Genomic DNA, 14,292 nt, shown 5'->3' on the forward strand with positions numbered 1-14,292 from the left:
TTTCCTTCCCCCTCAGTGACCCTCACACTGTGCACAGTGAAACAAAAGAGATGAGCTGAGTGTTCAAACCTCTGACACCCCTGTACACACAAAAACCAGCAGAGAGACAGAGAAATTCTGCACTTCCTTTCACAACCACCCATCTGCTGCCCTGAACAGAGACACCTCCACATCTACCTGCAGCAGCTGAGGGCTCCAGGACTGCGAATTCCCAGGAGAGATGAAACCTAAGCTCTCATCCTTTGCCCCCCTTCAGGCTTAAATCAGAATAATAGGCAGGCAGGGAGGGTCTTGCTGATCTCATCGTGCTCCACATTCAGGTTGGCAGAGTTTGGGCTGCTAAAAATCACAATTCCCCAGTAACAACTTGGCTCTGGCGTGTTCCCAGCAACCCTGAAGATATAATTAGTGCTGTGTAGCCACTGTGACTGTTTTCCTCCTCTGCAGTCCCCGCAGATGGAACACAAACAAAACCCATCTTCCACCTCCTCTTTTATTTCTCATCACCACCAAATGCTTCTTGGCCTGTGTGTTGGAGGGGAAATGGACAGGCCAATTCTAAATTAACTTCTCTGGATCACTTGAGTAATTCCACCCATTTGAACACACAAAGCTCCCTTGGAGAGATTATACAAAAACACAGACACGGCCAAACCAGAAAGAGGTAGAGCACCAAAAGTCTGAGAAATTCTTGTATTTAGACACACCAAGTGTAAAGCAGAGTTATTTCTGTATTATTTTGTACTTCTCTACATTGAAAAACAACGGCTAAAACTATGTAATTGTGTTATTTTTCCTGGAAGATGAGAAAAGCTAAGGCAGAGTCAGGCCCCAGAGTGTAGAAAATCATTGCCCCAGTACTTCCAAAACAGGAAGGAGATACTTGAAAAGGAGGTGGAGATCTACAGAAGAGCATATTCTAAGTAGAAAAACTAGATATATATCCATTACAAGGCCCTCAGCTCCAACCCTGACTTTCTTAAAGACTCTCAATGTGGCAACAGTCAGGTTATTTTGTTTTTCCTCACTTCTCCTGCCTGAAATAAAACAAAACAAAAACCAGGCATAAAAACAACCTGTGCAAAAGGTGTTTGGGCAGTTTTAGGTCTGCACAGCACTTCCAACAGAACTTTCTCTAATTGTCTTAAGAAGCAAGTAATGTAAAAAACCAAACCACACCTCATCCTTTAAGTCAGGGAACTTCCACAAACAAGTTTCACTTAACCAAAGGGAATACAGAAGTTTTCATCACATGCCCTTCTAACCAGCAGGAAGGTGCTGAGCTGCCCAGAGCACCTTAAAACACTTATTTACCAGCCTCAGAAGTTAGGCAGTCTAAACAATTTCTCTAACCTAGAATTTTGTTTGCTTCTGTGTAGGAGACCAGTTCCTAAGTATCCTCAATCTACAATTAATGCTTCAAATTGGAACATAAACCATGTAAATGCCATATATATGTTTGCCAGTTTTATTAGAGTCTCATCTTGAGGGCTCCATTCAAGTAAGTAGCTATTCTGAAGCCACCAGAGACTCATCCAGAGGACTACTCACATGAGTGAAAATCTGCATAAGAAAGCCCTTAGTTCATAGTCCAAGAATTTAAACTGTAGTTAAAGGTGTCATGGGAATTACACCACCATTTTAATTAAATGCTGTAAGATCCTGCAGACAGACTCAAGATTAGCACCATCTGTTTTGGTTGCAGTGTCTCATTTCCCTACACCATCCTCACACAGCCACGAAATATCACTGCACACTCCAGCCATTTCAATCCCAGATAAAATGTATCCCAGGTTCATCCACTGCACTGGGAAGGAAGGACAAAAGGACACAGGCAGGGGGACTGAAAAACACCCTGGAACAACGTGTGCTCGTGGGGGAGGCAAACACCCCTCCCCTCTCACGGGGAGAGCAGTGCTGAGGAACATCTGCCCCAGCCCTGCCAAGTGAATTGAAACAACAGAGGTGATTGCTTCACTAAGAAATTAGTGTTCTTCACAGCTCTGGGTGTTGTTTTACACCCCAAGAGAGGTTCCTGTTGGGACATCACAACTGCAGCACCTGTACACAGCTACTGCTTCTCTTTTACTGCCAGGTCAGGAACACTCTGGGCTTCAAAACCCCACAACAACCTGATCATCTCAGCCCTGTGCAGTCTCCTGAAGCGGGGTCATTTACTGCACTACATAATAACATCCCCCTCTTTTTCTAATCCATTTTTAAAATAGGAGAGAATGGTTTGTGTTGCCTTAGGGTTTTTCCCTTCTGCCCCTCGAGGAGGGAGGGACCACATGGCAGTGGAGAGGCCTTACATACTCTGGACAGGCCAGGGCTCAGCTTGCAAAGGGCATTTCTGGGAGGCCAAGCTACTGGAGGATGAGTATTGCAACAACTGCATAAAGTCCTTCAAACCTGCCCATCCTCTGAATTCGAGAATAGAGAAAAACAGCACATTAAAAAAAAAAAAACAGTTCTAAAATGGGCCTCACAGGGCCAACAAAAACCCTGTGCCCTGCTCAGAGCTTCAGAGCTGGGGGGGGTGCATCCCCCCAGGCTGCACTATCATTGAAAAGTCCAGTGATTTCTCAGAAATCTGGCCTGAGAAACTGAGTGTGATGTGAGAAAACAGAGCCATCAGCTGAGGGGAGCTCATTCCTCTCAGTATGCCACTGATCCACAGCAGAATGACATGTTTGACTTTAATCCTTTCCCTGCATAAGCACACAGTCAAGTGGCTGGAAAAAAAGGATGAAGGGGCAGCCACTAACAAGCTTTTAAAAATGAAGGATGACAAAAATTACCTTTTTTTGTTTGTTTGTTTGTTATTCATTTGCTCTTCAAACCAGCAAGAAGCTGAGCACACCATGTGTACCACAAACAGCTCCCTGCTGGATAAATCCCTCCACTCCACACTGCCTCCTTCCCTCATGCCCCCTGGAACAGATTATCCAAATGCTCCTGCTCCAGAGCTGTTTGTGACAAGCAACAGTGTCAGGGCATTTGTGTGTCACCTTTTATCTTGGCCAAGTCTCAGTGAAGGATTCAGCCTCAACCAAAATCCTATTATCAGATATCCTCCTGATGGACTCCTGTACCTGGGGACATCTGAGACGTTGTGTCACAGCACCAGGGAACCAAGACGCTTCTAAAATAATTATTAACAGCCACAAACTAATAGCATGAGCTGTTATGCCTAACAAGTAAACAGGACTGGCAGAAATGAGGTATTTTTTCCTCTTCCAGGGTGATCCTGCCTATGTGGGAGAGGAGGCAGCCAGGAAGATTAACAGCTTCTTTCAAAGAAACAAAAGTCAGACCCATCTCAAAAGGAATTGGAGGTGGCAACTAAGCACCATCTTTCCCAGTGGAAAATATAAAAGGGCTCCAATACTAATGCTCATATTTCAGCAGCTCTGGCAGCTGCAGAAGCTCCCAACAAAGACATTCTGAGTGGCAAGCATAAAAGAAAGAGTAATCTGGTAAAAAGGCCCAAATTGCTGATACGGATCCAAATCCTCCCAGAATTTCAAGGTTAAATACTAAAGGAGATGACTACAATCAAACACAGCAGAAGGAAAATGAGCACACACTGACACAGTGAATGAGAAAAAGGATCTTCCCGAGCCCACTGCAAAAACAGGTTCGCAAAACAAACCCAAATGGTAGAAATTCGTGTCAAAGAAACAGAAGGTGACACAGAAATTGTTGGGTCACCACAACTCACGTGTAGCTCTGCACCTTCAACACCAACTGCAGCTCCTTTTGCCACATCAAAAAGCAGAGAAAACAAAAGAATTGCACAAGTGGTCAAAAGGTATATATTCCCTACAGTAAAAATCGTTCCAGGATTAAGACTGTTCTGTCTACAGGAGGGAAACTGTGAGGGTCTCTAGAGAACAGCTGCTGGTTGCCTTCCAGATACCAAATTAAATCAAGAGAATGCAGACTCAGACCACAACGAGGTGGCTGAACTTTTGTGCCGGGATAAAAACTTAAATATGGTTTAGAAATAGTCTATTAAACATCTCCCTGGTTCAAGAAACCTCTCAACCCAACACAGAGAGCCTGGGAGATTATTCAAGGGAAGTGCAGAGCTATGTCCTTGACCTATTCCTGTGTCTTTCTCCAGGTAACTGTTCGTGTTTACAGGCAGAGAGAACTTTTGAAGGGAATTTTTTGGACCTGTTCTCATCCCAGGAAAACTGCAGCATTGCTCTGAGTGGCTGGAGCAAGGCTCCAGGTGGCTTCCCAAACACACAACACAGGTTTCTCAGTGACCACGTGGCAGCTGTTCGACTGACAGGCACCAACACAGGGTTTCCCTGAATCCAACGGGCCAAACGAGCACTGGGACAGGAACTGGGGCATCCTGATCCCACAGAGCTGTTCCTGTGCCCTGCCATTTAGCCAGGTACCACACTGCCAACTCTGAAATCTTATCAGCACACACAGAGCAGTCGGTGCCCCTCAGCCCTGCCATCCTCACCAGTGCCACCCACCCACCAACAGAGCAGTGAGTCAAGACCAAGCCCAGAAACTCTGAAGAAAAACCATACTAAAACAACAACAACAAAGAACCAGAGAGGGAATTTTTGAGAGAAGACCTTTGAGTTCCATGAACATCTTTCACCTCCAGTGAAGGCTCTGGTCAGCAGGGCTTTAACTGGTTCAGCCAGTTCAGAACACTCCAAACCAGTGCCTGGCTCAGGTCCCCTCCCTGCCCAGGCTGTGACCAAGCCCAGAGGTGTGAAAGGACACTGAGATAAGCGTGGCTGGAAGCCAAAGGGCTCAGATTCAGCCACCAGTTGTAAAGATACTTTCAAATCCAAAATGTTCAAGGCACAAATACAAGGAAACAAAGGTGGCAGCAGCATCATCCCAGGTCAGCTGGCACTGAGACCCACAGGCACTGCCACAGTGTCTGTGCTTCTGCACCAACAGCACAGCCTGGGGAGCTGTTGGGCTGGAATCTCATCATCAGGAGTGGGAAAGGGAAACGGGAAAGCCAATCTGCACAACAAAACAGGCAGCAATCTGGGTTTCAGAGGATGCTGCCACACAGGACCTGCCCTGTAAATCCAACAGCATTTACAACCGAGACACTGAGGGGGATGTTGATTTGGTTTGGGGGTTTTTATTGAAGAAATGGACTTGATGATGTGGGAGCTCTTTTCCAACCTCAGTGATTCCCAGTGGAATGAGGTTTCCCCACGTCAGAACCAACCATACACCAGTGTGGGCTGTATGGAACCCTACAACGCCTGCAAGCAAAACGCCACCTCCAAGACAAAAGACAGAAGGAACTGAATAAATTCTTTCCCTATCACCAAAACCCGGGTTTGGGGGGTGACCTGGCCTGCAGGGCAGGGCACAGACACTGCTTTACACCGAGTTCCATATCACTGCAGCCAGTTGCTTTACAAAAGGGGATCAATCATATTTTAACTTCTGAGTAGACGGTTGAGACCAGATAAAATGGAAACTGCCACTGCACACTTCAGCAGCACACAAAGAAAGCCAATAAACATGCAACTTGCTACCCAAAGAATCCCTCCCTAGTGAGGGTGAGTGATTAGGTCTGCAAGTCCCCTTCAGAAAGGCAGAATCAGAATTAAGAACTGCCTGTTTTCCAAATAAAAAAAAATCCCCTCTTACAGGAAAGTAGCCCAACACATGAAAAAAAATCAAAACAAAACAGCAAAAGCAGATCTGCAACTAAATGAAGGACTAGTCTCTCTTCCCCCAACTTTAACTTTCTTTTATAGTTTTTTTTAACTGAAGGAGGAAGGAAATGTCAAACATCAGAGTCATACAATGGACTATCAGATGTTTCCCAAACCAAGTAATCTGACATATGGGCAGAAAAAAACCAGGGGGGGAGGGTGTGCTGGGGGAAGTAACAACCCGAGCAGAGTAAACTTTGGCACAGAGAGTTTAAGAACTCAGTTCCCTTTCTGCCCTCACACAAAAGCTGCAGCACTGGAGCTCAGGACATTCCAGGGTCCTTTAACACACGTGTCCATCCCTGTCCGACCTCAATCCCTGCTCCGGGATGGGGAGGGACAGCCCAGGAACACATCCCCCAGCCCTGGCTCCTCAGCACCATCCCATCCTCAGCACTGGCAGCCCCCAGAGCTCAGGTTGGTTGTTGGGCATCCTGCTGGAACCGGCCCCGGAAAAGGCACCGGGAACCGGCCCCGGAAAAGGCACCGGGAACCGGCCCCGGAAAAGGCACCGGGAACCGGGCCTGGAAAAGGCACCACCTGGAGAAGCCTCGTGTGCGAACCTTCGTGAACACAGGCAGGAGTAAATAAACCCACTGCATGACTGGTCATGCAGATTCATTCTGCCAGCTCCTCTCGCTGTCATTCCTGCAAAGACAAGAATCCAGCAGCTCCTGCCAGGAGGGAATTATGGAAATTCACCCAGAGCTCGAGTCAAAGTTTTATTAAAGTACACATGGAAAATTAAATAACCAGAAATATACTGGGCTAAAAATGAAAGCGGCTCGTTCAGAGTCAAGTAATTTAACCAATTAACCTTTTCTCTCAGCAAAGAAATTATTTTTTTATGAAAATACTTGACATGGTCACTCTGAGATGTTCCAGGAATTAATTTTGTAGCTCATCAGAACCACCTACAAATTCAGTAACATCGTGGACATACATGAAGTGAGACTCATAAAAGTCTGACACCGAGTGCAGATACATCAGACCAGATTTGAGAACTTCCTAGTAAACCAGAGACCCTATAAAAAAACCAGGTCATGGTTTTATGCTGCAGAAAACCAACACATTTTGAAACTTCTGTCTCATAGCTGTCAGCTCTGAATGCATCAGCATCAAAACCTGCGAGTTTGCCAGTGCCTGGTCAGTAGGTACAGAACAGTTTTCCTCTAAATTATGCTTTCAGTCCCCTGTTTCTCACGAAATATTGTATTTTATGGGCAAAGATGGAGCCGTAAGAACAGGCAACCACAAGGCCCTGACCACAGCACAGCTCCTTTAAAGCTAAAAGATGAATGGAATAAAGTTTTACTGAACAAGCTTTAAATTTCCTTCTCTAAGACAGGGATTGTGGTTACAAAGCCACTTTGATCTCCCTTCAATCCAGGCCACTGCCAAAACGTGGTGGGGAGAGAGGAATGAGGGGGACAGAGCTGGGTAGGGAAAAGCTCTTCGCAAGGTCAGTTTTACAAGCCAGGCTTAAATGTGAGTTTATGAACCCTTCTGAGGTCACCAAGGCATGGAAGGAGAGCAGAGGGGGGGGAGAAAAACAGAAGAGGGGGGAAAAAACCCACACCTTTCCCTCTGTAATTATAATTTTCATAAACAAAAATAGTGCATGACACTGCACCACTGGCTGATTAAAGAAAGCAGTGAGGGCCTAACGAGAGGGATACAGAAATTTATGTGCCAGATCTTCTATTAAAAATTAATTTTAGCAGCCTGTCCGTTTTTCTTCGTTTTCATAAGCTGATTAAATACATTCCTTAATACAGGGACGAGGTCTTTGTGTATGTTTGAGCTCATCTGTGTCGGTCACATGAACGTAAATGTTGCCTGGGGGCACCTCATCCAACAGCACCACACAATAAAATTCCCTGTCTCACAGAAACAAAAGCAGGGATGGCACTAAAAGCTCAAGCCACCCTTCCATGGGCACTACTGCAACTGTGCTCATCAATTAAGCCACACATGACTCAATGAGAAATAATGTGTTTTTCTGCAGATGAAAGGAGGAAGCCAGAGCCAGGATTTATCAAAATTAATCAGAATTCACAGCACAAGCTCAAATCTTCCACGTTTGTGAGTCAGGCAGCCCCTTACTCTGTGAGATGCTAAACCCCCTGAAAAGCTGAACTTCCTCTCTGGTATTAAAGTGGTTTATGCTCAGCCTTCATTATCACTTTGCAGAGCTGAGATCACACTAATGCCCAGCTCAGGAACGAGCTGAGCCACAGCAGGGAACTGCACAGGCTGTCATTCCCAGGATCCAGCCCCTTATCCCTGTGTGCACAGGGATCCTAACACCGGGTTTTAGTCGTATTTCGAGGATATGAGCAGAATATTTTTATTAGCTGCTCTCTCTTTAAAACTCCCAGTTGATGTCAGGGCACTCAGATCTATTTTTAAAGCACTGCTCAGAGCTCCAAATGAAAGCGGTGCCACGGTTTGGTCTGAGGAACAAAGATGCCCCCATGTAAACACACATTCCATGCAAACAAATTGCCTGGATTTGGGTTGGGATCTTCTGCTGAAAAACACTTGTGGCACTTTGAAAACTGGCAAGTTAACATAAAACAAGCATGTTTGCAGTCAGAGCAGTAGTTTTTGCTTATTATTTGTGTTACTATGGCACCAACAAGATGCAAATGCCACGGTGCCAGACTCTACACAAAGAGTGCACCACTCACCCACAGAACAGCAAATGAGCACACACAGACTCCAAAGTTTTATATAAACTCCACTTGTCAGCCTTGACAGCAGCGGGAACAGCCCCAGCACCCACCCAGGGCTGTCTGGAGGATCCCAGGGACAAGGTCAGGAAAAGGGTTCCTGCAGGTCTGAGGGTATCAATGTAACCTTGCACAGCTACAGAGGAACAACCAGGAAAAAACAAAGGATACAAATTTATAATGGGATGATCCCGGAGTGCACTGGAGTCAGGAGACAGGCAGCACTCCAGGGAAAATGAAAGGCAGACAGGAACAAGGCTGGAGGAGTTACAGTAACCACGAGGAGATGGAACAGCCGGGAAGGCAAGGAAGGAATGCAGGAAGGTGCCACAGCATTCCTTCAGTTCCTGATCCCAGCAGGGATGATGCTTCACCCAAACCCTGAGAAAATGGGGCTGCAAAACTGCACTAGGGCAGGTGGCTCTAATTCCAGAGTGCTCAGGAAAAGTGGAGACACCAAGTTAAACCACCTCCCCCCACAAACAGAGAGCTTCAAACACAGGTGATCCCAAATACAAAGTCCCCCCCCCATTGCAAAGTGCCCCAAAACATTGACTTTTTGCAGTATTTCAAAGCAGTGCATCTGCACACATATCCCCCCCCGTGTAACACTGCTGAGAACTCAGTGGCAAAATGAAAACAAAACCCATAAAGATTCCTTCTTCAGCTAATGACCCAAGTTAACACAGTCAGCACATACATCTCATATGCACCACGATTTTCTCCCTGAAGATCAAAAACTTCGGTTTCTTTAGATTTCTTTCAAAAGAATTGCATTGTCCTGAAGGAAAATAATAGAAGAAAGGTCTACAGATAGGATTCAGAAGTTCCTTCTTTACTCTCTTCCACGTGAGGAAGTGCTCTCTGAAGTGGAAGGCACAAAAATTCAAGATCAAACGAATCTGGGGGAGTGTTTGAGGACTGGGGTTATGATGTCAATTCTGCATTAAAAATATAGAAAATTTGAAAAAAAAAAATGTATTTCCAGCTAGTATTACAGCAAGTTGAAATTCTTATTCTTAAGCTGTCGTTACCTAGGATTATTTTTTTAATACATCAGCCCAATATTTGAGTATTTTCTTTATCAGGTTGATGTTCTCAAGAGCAATCTCAGACTCACAACCAAAATCAGGGCACTCTCTGGGGGAGGATTCCCAGCCCAGGACATTCAGGATTTCAAGAAAAGAATATTTCACTCAAGTATTTTGTAGCGGTTTGTCCTGAAGAGCAAATGTCACTCCTGCACCCCTCATTTTCCCTGTGCAACATTCCAAAGAGGTTGGTTACCCAAGAGATTCCTCAGTTCCTCTCCCTGAATGTCACTCTGTCCCAGTCTCTTTGCAAATCCGAGTCTGTTCTCTCCAAACCCTCACTCTGGCACTTACCACTAAACTGTCGAACACTCTGACATAATAAAACCCTACCTCTGAAGTGATTTAAAACCCAAAATAATCTTTTATTGCCAAGAAGTGAACAAGCTTTCTAATGTCATTTCTCTACTTCTACCCTGTTACCTAATAAAACTCGGGAGAAAGGCAACCAGAGGATCAAATACTTTTGCAAAACTTGAGAGGTTAATTCCACTCCTTAATTATTTATCCATGTAAACTCACACCTACATAACATTCCAAACAAGCACAGATATTTACTGTGCAGCGCTGGAACATCCTGCCTGCCAAAATCCCAGCCCACTGCTCCGAGTGCTGCATTTATGACAACACAAGGAGCAAGAACAACTACTGGTTAATTTAATTTACTACGAGGGGATTGAGCAATCAACACTTACTACCAGGTCCTTTACTGACAGTTGTGCAACTCCAGGGAGGATCTCACTGGCAGCCTCCACAACTGGCACTTTCTGATGCCATTAAGAACCTCAAGGGAATAATCCAAATGCCACCTCAGGTGTCCTTAACTCCTTTTGTTTTGTTCTGGGAATGCCAACACCACTCACTGATAGAAGAAAACACCTTCTGCTGCTGGTTGTGAACCACAAAGAGCAGCAGCAGCCACGGCCTTCCCAGTTTGGAACTCAGCCTCTGAACCCCAAGGGGAACAAACACACAAATCCTGCTGCCCAGACCCCTCTGGCTCCTGCAGGAATGCTTTTAAACAAGGATCAGGGTATCTTCTAGGAAGTCCTCTATAAACTGCTCTCACTTCCCAAGAACACAGCCACCTCTTTCCAGGCTGAAAACTCTGCAGTATCTGATCTTTCACCACGTGGAAACTCCGAATTTTGGGTCATTCCTGACACTCTTTGCTGTACCTTTCCCAGCTCCAGTATATGAAGTGTTATGCAACTTCATCCCAAATTCCCGAGACTGACTTGTGCCTTTGGATCCACCATGGCAGCTAATCCAGACACTTGAGGAAACATCTTCCTGCAAGCCCAACATCAGATGAGTAACCCTTACTCACAGGAAAAGTCAAATTAATTTCAGTGAGGCTCCTTTTATGCTGAAGGATTATTCACAGGAAGACTGTTTGCCAGCTGGGTCGAAGTTTTAATACAGAGCCTCGGTATTACCTCAGAACATTTTGTCTCTAAATAGTTATTAGACAACTCTTAATTAGTATTTAAATAAACTGGCCCTTACAATGGGTTGTTAAATAGTGTTTATCAAAGCAGACATTCTTTTTCAGAAGGAGCAGCAGACATTTTGACTGCTGCAAAAAACAGAGTGAGGATAAATATAATTTCTTCTAGAAACAGCAAATAAAGTGTGTTTTTAAAAAGCAAACCTATTACAGTGGCATACAGAGATTAAATAAGTTATTATTTGAGGTGTCCTCTGATGACAAATATCAAACCTTACAGGGAAATGCTTTACATGTAGAGCAAGACTCCAGATTTCTTTGTGCAGGGCTTGTGCCTGACAGAGCACACCAACATTAACCCATTTTCCAGAGCTGGATTCCCGCTTCAGTGGAGAACAACACACAATGGTGCTGGGAATGGCTGCAGGGCCCTGATTCCAGAGGGACACTCCAGGAAACTCAGCCCTGCCAGCCCCAGCCCACCCTCAGCACCTGGACACTCCCAGGGAGCTTTAAACCTGCACCTCAGCCCGTGCCTTCCCCCCCAGGTGACAGACTTTGAGAGCACTGAGCACATCTTCACTGTTTGGATGTCACCAATTAAAGATGCAGTTACTAAAGAAGATATTTCCTGTTAAAAGATGCAGAAAAAGCAACAGCACCTCACCTGCCTGAGGTGTCTACAGAAAAGCAGAAATTAGGGATTGTTAAACCAACCCAAAGCCACGACAGAGCTGGCACAGAGCTCTGCCCTCTCCGGGTGGGGAGATGGAATTCCTCCTTCCACAGAAATATTATTTAACCCTAAGCAAACAGGATCACAATAAACTATAATATTTCAGAACTCCAATTCTCCAGTCACAAACGTTTCTTTGTGACTCACACCCAAAACAAACAATAAAAAAGAAAATCAACTTCAAACAGCACAGTTGAAGAATTATTTGTAATCTACCTCGCTCCCAAAGAATGAATGGATTCCCACCAACAGCTGACTTAGATTTGGTTCTGTGACACTAGAAAAGTAAATGATTAGCAAAAGTTTCTCTAATTACTAATCCAGACTACTGTAGCTTTAACACTTCATAAATTTTGAGATGAATATGACAATTTGAGGTTAAAGGGTCAATGTGTTGGGCACGTACTTCCAGTCAGTATTTCCGCTCTCAATATCTTTCACTGATATGTAAATCCTAACAAATACTAACATAATACAAAATAAACCTCCCTAAGAGCTTTCATATATGCTAAATTTAAAAAAAAATCGGCTCTATTGCATATTTTTTTCCAAGCAGAGCCAGAACACAATAAAAACCGAGTTTCATACACAGCACCACATTAAGGTAGAGATACCACCCACTAAATTACACGGGAGATTAAAGGGTTGCACATTAAACTCATTATTATTAAAGCCACTTGTAAAAGAAGTTTGTTAAACTTCTTTCAGTGATATCACACACCCATTCCAAATTGAACATTTCCCCGCTCTAGTCAGGTGGGAGGGGGACAAAAAAAAAGGCAAGCGAACCACAATAAGTAGGAAATAGCTTCATTTTATAATTTATGCTAATGGCATGCCAACAATTATTTTTCCCAGTGACAGATCCGCAGATTGCAACTCCAGCAGCCAGTTCTGCCTCTCCAAACACACACTCCGGGCTGCATGAACGACCGGGGACTCCCACAATCACACCCGATTGTTCCCTCCGTGCTTCCCGGTTTATTTTCCTCGCTGGGTAAGAGCAGCGTGGTGGAAATCACAGTATCAATCCCCCAAATCACCGTTCCTGCGTCTCGATACACTCGGCGCTGCTACATATTTATAAATATTACAGAACGCCCTCAAACATCGGCGTGGAGACAAACTTACATAATGTAACAGTCAGTAACCAGCCAAAGTAAGAATTGTGTCTATTCTCACACAGCAACCTCCGGGTTTTCCAGCGGCACGAGTGGCTACGGCTCTTGCCCCAGATTCTTAAAAGGAATGAGCAAAAGAACGCCAAACATGCACAGATTTTTAAAAAACCTGACAGGATAACATACTTCCATAAAGTTAAAAAGCATAAAACAAAGAGCTTGATCATTTACATTTTTAATTAGTTTCCCCTCTTCTTTCCCCCCTCTCTTAATTTTTATAAGGGAGCTAAAAACAGTCTCTTCTTTCCTATCAGAAAAGGCACAGCACACGCACCCACCTCGAATTCTGGCAGAGCTCTGATGCGGGGCGGGGGCACCACAAACCTCTCACACGTGCTGCCCCCAAAGTTGCATCACAAGGTTTTAACTCCACCACACCGCGCACCAAACAAGTCCCTCCTCCCCTCCGACATTATCCCTGGAGCACCAGAAGGCTCCCGATGATCCAACACCGCTCAGCTGTTGCCCAGCCAGAAGGGATAATGTTGCTGTGTGTGCCAGGTAAAATAAAGCAACGTATTTCCAAACGACTCCGTGCCCTTGCACAAACGAATTTACGTTTTAAATTTAAACTGCCAGCCTGTATCAAAACTGATACCACAATTTCTGCAGCGTTTAAATCCACGTCGGAAGTTGTCAGCTCCCAGAGAGACGGGCAGGCAGCATCTCTGCAAACAACCCGACACACTACGCTGTCAGCCACTGCTTTTTCCGCAGAGAAGAAAAAAATTAAAAGGTTCGGGTGTGTTTGTTTGGTTTGGATTTTTTTTTTAACCTCTTGCCCCCGAGCGCGATACAGGCAGAGAGCAGAGCAGGCTGTAACAACAGCTGACACGCCGTCACCGGAGCCCAGAGCTACGTCCGACAGGCGATCACACTCCATGAGCATTCGCCGCCGCTGAAATGGCGTTTGTCATTGTGAGAGGAGAGAGAACCCCCCCGGCTCGGCGGCACAAAGCGCGCGGGGCTCGGGGTGCCAGGGGAGGAGCCGCCGTGCCCGCTGTGCCCCGGGGGAGCGGGGACACCCCCGGCCCCGCCGCAGCCCCGGCGGCGAGCGGGACACGCGAGTTACCGAGCAAAATAAACACGGGCAGCGGGCCGGGGGAGGGGCCAGCGCGGGAGCAGCCCCGGGCCCTGCCTATAAACCCCCGGCAGCGTCACCCAGCCGGCAAACCCGGCTCGGAGCCACCCCCGGGCACCCACCCAGCGCCCCCCGCCCGCTCGCACGGGCACTCACCAGCGAGAAGAGGTTGGAGTGACAGTCCTCCAGGCTGGCCCCGTTCGCCACCCAGTTCGCCGCCGCAGTCATGATCCTCGGCGAGCCGGGCCGCCACGGCGGGGCATGTCTGGCGGGGCGGCCCGGGGGGCTCGGGGCG

At 46.0% G+C, this 14,292-nt stretch overlaps 1 protein-coding gene across 1 annotated transcript in view; it reads right to left on the bottom strand.

Moving 5' to 3' along the window:
* Positions 1–14,240, bottom strand: part of MED13L (mediator complex subunit 13 like) — a 179,660-nt gene extending 165,420 nt beyond the window's left edge. The window contains exon 1 of the mRNA XM_027696888.1: positions 14,154–14,240. Within this exon, the coding sequence (XP_027552689.1) occupies positions 14,154–14,225 (72 nt within the window). The 5' untranslated portion in view covers positions 14,226–14,240. The remainder of the gene's footprint in view (positions 1–14,153) is intronic.
* Between the last annotated feature and the right edge of the window lie 52 nt (positions 14,241–14,292).

This window comes from Neopelma chrysocephalum, unplaced genomic scaffold (genome assembly GCF_003984885.1).
Source record: "Neopelma chrysocephalum unplaced genomic scaffold, ASM398488v2 Primary Assembly neopelma1_116, whole genome shotgun sequence".
NCBI classification, from domain to species: Eukaryota; Metazoa; Chordata; class Aves; order Passeriformes; family Pipridae; genus Neopelma; species Neopelma chrysocephalum.